The sequence below is a fragment of the Silurus meridionalis genome, chromosome 18 (genome assembly GCF_014805685.1).
Source record: "Silurus meridionalis isolate SWU-2019-XX chromosome 18, ASM1480568v1, whole genome shotgun sequence".
Classification (NCBI taxonomy): Eukaryota; Metazoa; Chordata; class Actinopteri; order Siluriformes; family Siluridae; genus Silurus; species Silurus meridionalis.
Genome location: NC_060901.1, coordinates 9,021,271 through 9,034,214, shown reverse-complemented (window position 1 = coordinate 9,034,214; position 12,944 = coordinate 9,021,271). Strand labels below are relative to the sequence as shown.

The window sequence follows — 12,944 nt, the reverse complement described above, 5'->3', positions numbered from 1 at the left end:
GCCCTGACTGCTTGCAACTGAAAGAATTGCACCTGCAAAAGAAAAATTAAGTGTGGCAGTCTGTAACAGAGCAAGCTAGAGATCTTTGCCTTTAGGCTCGATTATCTCTTTGAGATCAACAGCTCCTTTTAACACGAATAGACATTCATACAGCAAATGTCTTATGTTATAAACTACTTAGCTAGCAATGCTGAAGTATCAAGGCTAGATCACAGTTATATTTCTTTTACCAGAACAAGTTGGTCTGGCCCTATTTGTCAGCCAGTTAAGAACCAGTAAAACAAAGAGGGTGATGATAAGTGAAATAAAAATGAGAATGACACAGAATTAAAAAAAAATGAATCATTTTAGAACCTTGAAGATTTTTTCACACTCAAGTCTGAGACATAGATTAAAACAAAAAGATAATCCAAGTACAGGCCATTAGTTGACTTTTAACGAGGTGAACAATCATGCTGATCGTGATGGTGCTATGATTCAAGAATACAGTTGTCTCATAAAAAAAATAAAATGAGTAACAGCAAACTGGTGACAAACTGTTGAGCAACACAGGCAGGCATATTCAAACTGCAAGAAACACACAGAAGTCTGGAAAAAATGAACTCATTTTGTTGCTGTTCCATGTCCAGTCTTATCACAGCTTCTGTACCAGTTAGGACATGTAGAAGAAACATATTTTATATAAACATATTTAAGTCTACTGCTTATGTGGCAATAAATGTACATTTTCTTTTTTATTATAAATGTACTTGTGCAAGTTTTCGCAAACCTTAAATGTTTTTCGAATGTAAAGTCATAATTTAATTTAAGTAAACTCTGAAGAAATGCCTGTTAAATGTCAATAAAAGCACATTACATATGTCCAATATAAGATACTGTATATATTATATTTAACATATGTTTAAATCTTCAAAACATACATATAATTTTAGACATAAAATAATATATTGTCTAATTAGCAGTACATCAGTAAAATCTTTCATAAGCCATAATATACCGACCAATCAGGTTGCATGCGTGGGTTAATATAAGGTTTTAGCAGAGCAGAACTCAAATAGTTTAAAAAAATGTCAGCAATTTAAGTGCCAAACTGACTCTAAGCAGAAAATAAGATAAAATGAATAGGGTCATCAAAATAGTTTAATACATGACCTTCTTATAGACTTCTTATTCAACTTTAGACCATCAATCGTAGGTCTAATAATTATTTTAAAGCAGGGAAATGATCTGTGCTGACTGCAGTTTTTCAGGATTGGCATTAATGAGTTTTTTTTCTAGATGTTCTTTAGTCTAAAAGAACTGCTGACAAAGGTCAAAAAGGTCAACATTTAAGAAGCCTTTCATTTTTACACAAGGAGTTCGCAAGTATTATTTGTTTGAATTGTCTCCCTCTAGTGGAAATAATATATATTGCTCTCGAATTGTTTAATGCGCTTTCTCTAAAAATACACACATTGACATCATACAAGATAAAAACGCACCCATAAGAGGTCATCCTTATGTAAACCCGAATCACACTGAAAAAAAGAAAAAGAAACTTGCACAAGCTGATTCTTTTGAAAACAGGGAGGAGGCCTGAATTATAAAATATAAATACATTTCCCTTGCTTTTTAGAATTCCAGCAGATTCTTCATAAGTTGGGTTTGTACAGCAGAAGTTCCTGAAAGTCACTGAACTCAGAAGCTCAACCACAAACGTCTCTATACAGCAACCACAAAGTGTATGAGAGTCAATTCTGGTGCAATTAAAGAGCGCAAGCAAATGCATATGCATATGCACATGCAAACACATGCATACCCAGACATGGACACTAGCATCGAAACACACACACACACACACACACACACACACACACACACACACACACACACAACCTTCTGCAAGGCAAGATATGAAAGTTGGTCTGTGGGCCAGTATTTTCACAAGGTTTTTTTTGTTTGTTTGTTTGTTTACATTAATTTATATATATTTTTAGGCACATCACATTGTATTCACTTTTTTGAAAACTATTATTATTTAGGGAAATTGCTTTACAACTTAAAAATCTGATTGCAACATTGCACTGAAATTTTATGATTCATTAGCTATTTTGTCATATGCCACATACCGGTTTCTGATTCTGAGTACAAACCCTGTAATCTCTACCATCCTGTAACTAGCAAAACAACTGAACCAACAAACCACAGTTGCTCAAAATTATAGAAAATATTTTGCTACATTAAATCATATATATATATATATATATATATATATATATATATATATATATATATATATATATATATATATATAAAATTTAATATATATATATATATATATATATATATATATATATATATATATATATATATAAAATAAAAAATAATAAAAAAAAATATATATATATATATATATTCAACATATTGTTCTTCCTGATATGCTTTTCTGTTTTCTGCTTGTAAAGATGTTATTTATCATGTGTCCCAGCAGATCAGCAAAATCAAACCAATACATATTGGCACCCACAACAATACCTGTGTTTAGACCTGTGTCTGTGAGACTGTATGTAATGCACTGCTGCCACATGATAAATGTTTGGATAATTGCAGGAAGAAAGTGGCTTCAGGCGTTTCTATGAAAGTGTCTGTTGAATATTATATTCCCTGCATAGTATACTTCATTTAAATATAAATGGATTAAAATGACAAGATAAAAGATAAGAATATGTTTCCAATCAAAAATTATCTGTCAATATACTATTCATTATTACGTTCAATAAAAGATGAAACTATGATCTGGTACAAGCCTGGTCCCTGTGATTCATATTACCCAGGTCCCAAATGAACCCCCTCTCCAGCTCATGAATGAGTCAGTATCCAATGCTCTCAAGAAGCTTGAGAGACCCAACCACAGTAGAAATTTGCTGGAAACTCTCAGTTGTGTTTCTACGCACACAACGCATCTTAACAGGAAGCACTTATGTCACTCAGAAGTGAGTCAACGTAGTGCACCTCAGTTGAATCTTGCTTTTCCACTACAGCGGTGAGATGAGTGAAGAGAGCGAAATCAGTTAAAGACTGGCTAGCTGCCACAAAGTACCAAACCCAGAAACAGAAAGATTTAACAGGATTGATATTAGTGTATAACATATCTATATGGGATTAATAGCTCATTTATTCACATCCAGAGATGGCAAAAAAAAAAGTGTTGCAATCTTGCATTCAAACATCCTTCTGAGGTCGGAAAGTGAATGTGCCTCGAGGAACACAGAAAACCAACACTTTACCTCTGACAGAGAACGATTGTATTGACTTTCTCTGACCTTGACAGTGACACTATTTATCTTCATAAAGCTATAGTAGGAATTTTAACTGAGATCTGGAACTTTACCAGTCCCACACTTCTTATCTAGATGGATCAAAAATACGATAATACAATGCAATACAATACAATGCAAATGTCTAAGCAATACTATGTCAAGAAGAACATTTTTATTATTTTAATAAAAGTATGATCTTCAATATCTAAGAAAATATTGTACTGCCTGGTTCTCCGTTATTTTCCTAATGAATCTTTTGGTTTCGGGAAACAGAAAGCAAACAGATTTAATTCGAAACCTCGAATCATTAAAATGGTAACTAGTTTTTTTTTTTATGAATAAAACCACTATTTTGTATTTAGCAGGAATTGGCTGTTCAACATTATGATTCCTGGATGCTAAGAGTTGCTCTAGAAATCCTGCAATGGTAATTTACAGTCAGAGCTGTTCAGGTTTAATTTGGGAGAATTTTCCAAGCGGTACATACATACAGATACGTTGTAACACACTAAAGTCTGAAAGGTGTCTAAAATCGCAGAATAACAAAAGACATGATTTACACAGATTAAATAAAAAAATATATCCATACTCGATCTATTGCACATGAGAATGTTGCTCTCTGTTCTGTCTTTTTGCTAGCTAGATAATGTTATGTAGCTACCGTCACCTTTAGAGCAGCTTTCAGCACAGTGGGTGATATCAAGAGTGTGATCGCACCCAATCACCAATAGTCTTTAAAACAATACAGAACACTGAAGAGTGAAAACCACAATGAGCACTGGAGTGAGAGATTATAAATAATGTCCTTTCTACAGTCTTATACAGTCATTTGAGATTATGGAACCAGGGGCTACTAAGCAACTCATAAAATAGCTCAACATTTGAGATCATCACAGATCCAACACCAACTACTTCATGCCAGAGCCTTTAAACATTCACAGAGGCCCAATGTCCAAACTCTACATGAAGTGGAATCCAAATGGCGCTGGTACGTCTCTAGATGGTTCGGGATGTTTGCGGGGTCGGCATCTACTTCTTTAAAGGTCCATAATCTTCATGAGGTGGGACACTACTGGAGCTGGCGCAACCTCAGGATGCCTCGGGATAGGTAAACAGAGAGAAGCAGTGGAGAGGAAATAGTGTAGCTGCTGTATATAATATTAACAAGCACAAGTTGATAATGTGCATGTGATCAGATGTACTGGTGCACAAGGTTATGAAATGTGATGTGTGTTATGTTAAAACGTTTTTAATCTGGGCTTAAACTGTGAGACTGTGTCTGAGTCCCGAACTATGTCAGGAAGACTATTCCAAAGTTTAGGAACTTTGTTATTCTAGGAACGACTAGAAGTCCTGAGTTTTGAGATCTCAAGGAGCGTGACGGATTGTAGAGTGTTAGAAGACCGAATAAATACATGGGAGACAAACCATTTAAGGCTTTGTAAGTAAGTAACAATAGTTTAGATTCGAAACTTAACAGGTAGCCAGTGTAGGGATGATAAGATTAAGGTGTTATGGTCATATTTTCTTGACCTTGTGAGAACTCTGGCTGCTGCATTCTGGACTAAATGTAGCTTGTTTATTAATGATGCAGGACAACCACCTAGTAATCTACCTAGTAGCATTACAATAGTCCAGTCTGGAGGTCATGAACGCATAGACGAGCTTCTCTGCATCAGATATAGACAACATGTTTCTTAGCAATATTTCTAAGGTGGAAGAAGGCTGTTTTTGTATTATGGTTGATATGATTTTCAAAAGACAAGTTTCTGTCTAAAATAACTCCCAGGTCTTTTACTGTTGAAGTAGTAGTTACAGTACATCCTTCTAAAAGCAGGTTGAAATGCTGGTGCTTCTGTGTACTGGTTTTTGGACAGATAAGCAAAAATCTCTGTCTTATCAGAGCCGTGGCAACGGCTGCTGACTCAACACTGCACAGACAAACTGCTGCAGAAATTGACAGTTTACTACTGCACACCAAAAAGCACTTGCAAAAAGTAAAACAATTTCTCTTTCATTTTATATTCAGTAACTGTGAAAATAACAAAAAAGCATGCAATTAAGTGATTTTATTTCTGCATTGATTCTGTTATATGTAAGCAACAAATATTTCAGCAGCAGATAATTACATCCTCTTGCTTATAGGCTTACAGTAGGCTGAATCCCAATCACACACTTTACTTCATAAACAGTATGTCAGTGCACCAAATATTATGATTATTTTTTACAGGATTCTCACTGTTAGGTGCACTATTGGATGCAGTTGTGCATGTTTCTTAAATGAGTAGTACTCACCACTTTCTCAAAGGAATTTTTTTTTTCATTTCCAGGATCCGTCTTTCTTTGACAGAAAGAGGCATGACAGACTAACTGACATGAGAGAATACAAACCACAGATACCACTCATCAACTCCCAACAAAACTCTTCAGTAACTTAAAAAAAGGGTGTTCAATTGAATAATTATAATAAAAAACTAGTTTGTTTTGCCACAATGATAAAAAAAGGAAACCAATCAATGGAAGCCAACAATAATCAGATTGTGAGTCAAAGTGAAATTGTGCTGTGAAAAAGATCAAAGCTCGAAGGACACTGGCTTGGATTTTGGAATTAGAGATAAAAATAAACATTTACATGTACAGCATTCAGCAGACGCTCTTAACTAGAGCCACATACAAAACAGTTTTGAAGTCTTTATCAATAAATAAATCAACACTGGTTTATTAGGTTGCAAACTTGGGATACCATCGGCCTAAAACTCTGTTGAGAGGAATTATAGAACACATTATTATTTAACCTGCATTCACCTGCTGTTTGAAGACAGGCAGCAATTAAACTATTGCTGGCTGTTGTTTTGAATGCATATTTGCATATCTAGGCCAATATTAGTATAAGCCTTAGAGCATAGTATGGACTGGACAAGAAATTATTAGTTCTTCTCCAGTACAATACATAAATAAAATGCTTGCCATCTTCTCATCATATTAGACATTTTAATTTCCATTTAAAAATTAAAATTAAAATGTCTAATATGATGAGAAGATGGCAAGCATTTTATTTATGTATTGTACTGGAGAAGAACTAATAATTTCTACAGCCAATCAACACAAGGGTTCAGTTTCTTTACTGCACTATACATTTTATATGCTGCATAGTGCAGTAAAGAAACCGAACCCTTGTGTTGATTGGCTCCATCGATGTAACTCTTCATATTCTGATTAAACCTGCTGGGCACCATCTGTGCATGTGTTATTCATTTTTCTATCTAACCTTTCACCTACCCAGCACTACCTGTATGTGTCTGCTATAAGGGGGTCACTCTTACTCATTTTGCAGCAATAACAACATGGTTTTTAACCTCTTCATGTTCGAACATGTTTCACAGAGCAGTCTGTAGATTTGTTCAGAAGTAGCAGCAGCATATCTAGTCTGCCAAGACCAAACCTACATGCTACTGCTGTTTAAGAATACCCTATACCCAATCTCTAAATAACTGGATACAAAATTTAATGTCATGTTAAAAAGAAAATGTTTTTGGTTCGGTTCACTGAAATATTTTGTTAGATTGTGATTCACAACCCTTGGCCTTAGGTGCTTTGCACTCAGTCATACTGTGTGCACACAAAAGCAACATGAGTGATGGCACCAAACATAAGTTAGTGAGAACTTACAAAGCCAAAGCCAAAGCCAAGTCCATGCAGACTTCAGATGTAAAAAGATTCAAGGAACTGCTGTTTATTTTTTACCACAAAACACTGCAGGGGAATTCTGAATGTTGAAATGCAACAGAAATGTTGTATAAGCAAAATTCAGATGAACCCCACAAAAAAAAAAATCACAATATCTGCACACCTCAACAAAGATGTTACTGTTTCAGTGAAAATAAACTGCTGATTAAACCAATCAAAGACCAATGAACAGTTCGAGTAAATTAACTGTAATGCATTGCAAATGAACAAGTGCATGTCAGCCATATTAGATGCAAAATATCCCAATCCATTAACATATAATATACATTTACACAAGCATTTATGATTCGCTATATACATGCACTGCTTTGAAAACATGCAGGACTTGCTAATACTTTGCTAATACTTTGCAGACATAAATAAACTCTTGTTAAATGTCACATGATTCATTATTTTATTTCATTTATGTTATTATTGTTTGAATACATTTTTTTGTTTCCAACTTTACAATAGGTTTACATATAGCATGCATGCAAAAGTTTCTAATATGTACATCTTTTTTGGTTTTAATAAATAAACAATAAACAAATGTATTGGTTGCATAGTAACTTTTGCAGACATGCTTTCTTGGCAAGTCCAATTTTACAGCCATATACTGTAGTGGAAGTCTAACGGTGTTTCACATAGATTTGTGTCTTTTGAGCATTCTGAGCTCTATCTATACATTTAATTAAGGAAATTCCCTGCGTTTGGGGGAGCGGTTACTGAAACATTTAGGAGCAGCATGTTTCTTATTTAAAAGAAAATTGCAGATAGATGAGGAGCCACAAAACCCCAAAACCCCATCCTTCACGCCCTCTCAGGCTTTTCTATATAAAACCCCTGACCCATTCTAGTAAACATCAGTCACTTGCTCTCAGCCTCTTTATTCTGATTTGTGTTTAGAGCACAGTGTCAAAAAAAATAATTATGAGAATGGATTTTTGGTCACACCTGATGCTAATGTGTGGACTTGTCATGGTGACACTGCTGAATAGAACTACTGGACATGGAAATCACAACCTGACCAAAGCTGTACACACTTTACAACAGCATCATGTAAGTGTTTTCAGTTCTATGCATTAAGAAAGTACATCTTATCTTGCTTCCTAACTTTTTTATCTAGTGCATCTAATCTACGAACCAGATCAAAAAAGATTTACATTTTAGGTCAACCCAACTTTGCAGTTTGCATAAGTGAAGCTGCTGCAGGCAACTATAGAAGGTTAAAAATTGCCTGCACAACTATTATAATTTGCTTTCTTCATTCTGCAGGGTTTAACAGACACAAAATGGGTTGGAGAAGCTGTTTTCACTAAATACTTGGGCAAAGTAGAGGTAAGCTCCATTTACATCATTACACTTAATACCCTCTACAGAAATTATACCTGACTTTTCACAAACCAGTACTGTCTCATTAGGACACTTGCACTTGTGAGAAGTTGATGCTTCTGCGCATGATGTATGGCTACGAGAAAATCTTTTCGGACATGCTGGCCAAGGCCAAGACCAGTGAGACTGAGAGTAGTCTGAACGAACTCCTGGAAGGTGTAGAAGAACTGAAGAAAAAATACAAAAAAGAACAAGCAGTGTGGGAACAGCTTCACGCCATTAATTCCATAAAGGTAAAACATTTTAAACATGATTTTGTGTGATTTTTTTGCTTTTCACTTAAATAGCAACTCCCTTCCTTCCACTTTGTACGACACCTAGCTGCATCTTAAATAACATAAACTCCGATTCATTATTTAATAAGTACATTTTACGTATAGTACATGTTTTTACAAGAGTGAGCAAAGATACAACATGGCTTCCTTTCATGATCATTATTTTACAGAACTTCTTTAGTATTGAAGACAACAATCATCTATTGTATGTTCATCATGATTTTATTTTTCTTTACATATAGAAAGACGACAGCACAATCCAGGGTGGAGCGGTGAATGACTTTATCTATGTGTATGATAAAGCCTTAGAAGCTGGACAGCATTCCAAGAAGACCCACTCACTACTTAAGCGGTTTTTGCAACATTAGGAGACCTATGAGTAAAGCCTGCATTACCTTTGTAATTTACTCTAGTTTTTTTTGTGTTATTTATCAAAGTTAATTTAACCATTTATTGCAACTTTTTAATTTAACATATTTATTTTCACCACAAACCTTAATGTACCTGTAAAATGTAACTTATTTTACCGTGCAAGTCGATTTACAGTTTTGCATGTTTGGTTAACCAAATGTACAACTCATGCATCAGTACAATAAACCACTAAGTTTTATGTTAATCTAAATATGCTTTGTTTAAGAATTACTTTCATCATTTAATAGATAACCAGAAGCATCAAAAGATGCCGGCGTATAAAATATCTGACATCACAAATACACCCACAAGTTCAAACTTTCATTCTACATTAAAGGTTTGTTCATAGGTATAAACAAAAGGGGGTAGATGAGATGGCAATTTTAAACATCGTTATGACTAACCCATAAAGACATTGAAATATTCACTGCATTTCTTTAAACTATACAAAACCACAAAAATCACATATAAAGCAACACAGAATTATGTACTGCATAGTTGTGATACAGCTGCCAGTTTGGTTTGGTTTATATCATAATAAGTAAAACAGCTAGAATTGAGAATGGTCCATCTGGCCCTAAATACTTGTCAGTTTTAAGATTGCTATGTGCAGTAAGTCAGGTACGTCCAGCATTAAGGTGGCACAAAGCAACTACTGAGCAACTCAAGAATGCTGACGATGGATTTGAAATGTCTCAACAGTCTAATATAATGATTTAGGACCACAGTTTGCGTGTACTTATCACTGCAAAACTTAAAGATGGAACTGTAAAGAATGGACATTCAGTGCTATACTGATAAGGATTGGTTCACTTCTGAGTCTGGATTCTTTCATGGTTTCTTCCTTGTGCCATCTTAGAAAGGTTTTCTTTGCCACCAATACTACTGGCTCCATCATTAGGCAAAAACTTACAATTATAAGCAAAAAAACTGCTTTGAAACAATGTCCATTATTAAAAGCATAATAAAAATAAAAATTAATTGAATTGAATTGAATTGAATTGAATTAAATTAAATTGAACAGATAGAACATTGGCTGTACTGTCTTAGACTCAAGGAACTTCCTTTTCTGAACAGGGACTGGACCACTCGGTCGACATCAGCACCATGGTGTAAAATGTACTGAAATCATATTTTACATGATCTAAGAGGTTATTTTCTTGGAATGTATTAGCTTGTTAGGAAGTTATAGTCAGAGTGCAGGGTCGGCCATAATAAGTCTTCCTGTATCAGACGCAGAAGGGCCTTGTATAAGGATCCCACAGTGGCAGTGCTAAATTTCCATCACAGGTATTGTTAGCCAATTAGGTACCGGTGGAAATTGGGCTACTGTTGGCCGATGGAGGAGAAGGAAGGTAGGAAGACGTCAACAGAAACAGCAGAGAAAAAAGAAGTGGATAAGAGTGGAGATTAGGGTGGGCATTTTAAATGTTGGTACTATGAGTGGTAAAGGGAGAGAGTTTACTGATATAATGGAGAGGAGGAAAGGTAGATATGTTGTGTGTTCAGGAGACCAAGTGGCAAGAGAGTAAGGCCAGAAATATTGGAGGGTTTAAACTGTTCTATAATGGTGTGGATGGAAAGAGAAATGGCATAGGGGTGATTGTGAAGGAAGAGTATAGTAAGAGTGTAGTGGAGGTGAAGAGAGTTTCTAAAAGGGTAATGAACGTGAACCTGAAAGTTGAAGGGGTGATGATAAATGTCATCAGTGCTTATGCTCCACAACTGGGTTGTGAGATGGAGAAGAAAGAAAAATTCTGGAGTGAATCAGATGAAGTGGTGGAGAGTGAACCTAGGAAAGAACATGGTGATTGGGGCAGATTTCAATGGCCATGTTGGTAAAGGGAACAGAGGTGATGAGGAGGTGATGGGTAGGTATGGTTTTAAGGAGAGGAATGTGGAAGGGCAGATGGTGATAGATTTTGCTCAAAGGATAGAAATGGCAGTGATGAATACGTATTTTAAGAAGAAGGAGGATCATAGGGTGACGTATAAGAGTGGAGGCAGGTGCACACAGGTGGACTATGTTCTATGTAGGAGATGCAGCTTGAAGGAGATTGGAGACTGTAAGGTGTTGGCTGGGGACAGTGTAGCTAGACAGCATCGGATTGTGGTCTGTAGGATGGTTTTGGAGTTGAAGAAGAAAAGGAGGAGAGTGAGGACTGAAAAAAAGAATAAAATGGTTGAAACTGAAGGAGGAAGACTGTAGGGTGAGATTCAGGGAAGAGGTCAGACAGGGGCTCGTGGTGGTGAAGAGGTGCTGGATGATTGGGAAACTACTGCAGAAGTAATAAGGGAGACAGTAGGGTACTTGGTGTGACATCTAAAAATAGAAAGGAAGACAAAGACACGTGGTGGTGGAATGAGGAAGTGCAGGAAAGCATAAGGAGAAAGAGGTTGGCAAAACAGAATTAGGATCGACAGAGTGATAAAAAAGTAGGCAGAAGTACAAGGAGATGCAGCAGGTAAAGCATGGAAAAGCTATTTGAGAAGTTGTATGAGAAGTTGGAAACTAAGGAAGTAGAAAGGGATTTGTATCAATTGGCCAGGCAGAGGGACTGAGCTGGGAAGGATGTGCTGAAAGTTAGAGCAATAAAGGATGGAGATGGAAATGTGTTGACTAGTGAGGAGAGTGTGTTGAGAAGATGGAGGGAGTATTTTGAGAAGCTGATGAATGAGTAAAATGAAAGTATGAGAAGGGTGGATGATGTAAAGATGGTGAAGCAGGAAGTGGATAGGATTAGTAAGGACTAAGTGAGAGCAGTGAATAAGAGGATGAAGAGTGGAAGGTCAGTTGGACCAAATGAAACACCAGTAGAAGCATGGAGATGTTTAGGAGAAATGGCAGTAGAGTTTTAAGCCAGGTTGATCAACAATATTTTGGAAGGTGAGAGGATGCTTGAGGAATGGAGAAGGAGTGTACTGGTATTGATCTTTAAGAATAAGGGAGATGTGCAGATATGCAAGGGAATAAAGTTGATTAGTCACACCATGAAGGTAGGAGTAAGAGTAGTGGAAGCCAGGCTGAGAGAAGAGGTGACCATCTGTGAGCAGCAGTATGGTTTCAAAGCGAGAAGGAGCACCACAGATGCATTATTTGCTTTGAGAATGTTGATGAAGAAGTAGAGAGAAGGTGAGAAGGAGTTGCATTGTGTGTTTGTGGATTTAGAGAAAATCCACAAGAGGAGAGAGAGGAGTTGTGGTACTGTATGAGGAAGTCTGGGGTGCCAGAGAAGTATGTGAGGGTGGTGCAGGACATATATGAGGACAGAGTGACGGCAGTGAAGTGTGCAGTAGGAACAACAGACTGGTTCAAGGTGGAGGTTGGACTGCATCAAGGATCGGCTCTGAGCCGAAATGAAGAAAAGAGTGCAGGCAGGGTGGAGTGGGTGGAGAAGAGTGGCAGGAGTGATTTGTGATAGAAGGGTATCTGCAAGAGTGAAAGGGAAAGTTTATAGGACTGTGGTGAGACCTGCAATGTTTTGAGACAGTGGCATTAAGTAAAAGACAGGAGGTGGAGCTGGAGGTAGCAGAGCTGAAGATGAGATTTTCGTTGGGAGTGACGAGGATGGACAAGATTAGAAACAAGCTTGTTAGAGGGACAGCGCATGTAGGACGTTTTAGTGACAAAGTGAGGGAGGCGCGATTGAGATGTTTGGATATGTGCAGAGAAGGGACAATGGAAGGAAAATGCTGGGGATTGAGCCACCAGAAAGAAGGAAAAGAGGAAGACCAAGGAGGAGGTTTATGGATGTGGTGAGGGAAGACATGCAGGTAGATGGTTTGAAAGAGGCAGATACAGAGGACAGAGTAGTATTGAAATGGATAATCAGCTGTGGCG

The 12,944-nt window shown here is 36.7% G+C and overlaps 1 protein-coding gene across 1 annotated transcript; it reads left to right on the top strand.

The window, feature by feature from the left end:
- The first annotated feature begins 7,915 nt into the window (after positions 1-7,915).
- Positions 7,916-9,261, top strand: ifng1r (interferon gamma related). Its single transcript, XM_046874045.1, has 4 exons — positions 7,916-8,084; positions 8,301-8,363; positions 8,447-8,650; positions 8,935-9,261. Exons 1-4 carry the CDS (start codon positions 7,956-7,958, stop codon positions 9,058-9,060), a joined length of 522 nt encoding a protein of 173 aa, XP_046730001.1. The 5' UTR covers positions 7,916-7,955; the 3' UTR covers positions 9,061-9,261.
- Positions 9,262-12,944: the final 3,683 nt, after the last annotated feature.

Excerpts from the sequence above, each read along its gene's own strand:
- ifng1r (XM_046874045.1), top strand. The coding sequence starts at position 7,956 with ATGAGAATGGATTTTTGGTCACACCTGATGCTAATGTGTGGACTTGTC. Across the intron at positions 8,364-8,446 it reads AATACTTGGGCAAAGTAGAG|GACACTTGCACTTGTGAGAA; the intron begins GTAAGCTCCATT and ends CTGTCTCATTAG. Across the intron at positions 8,651-8,934 it reads ACGCCATTAATTCCATAAAG|AAAGACGACAGCACAATCCA; the intron begins GTAAAACATTTT and ends CTTTACATATAG.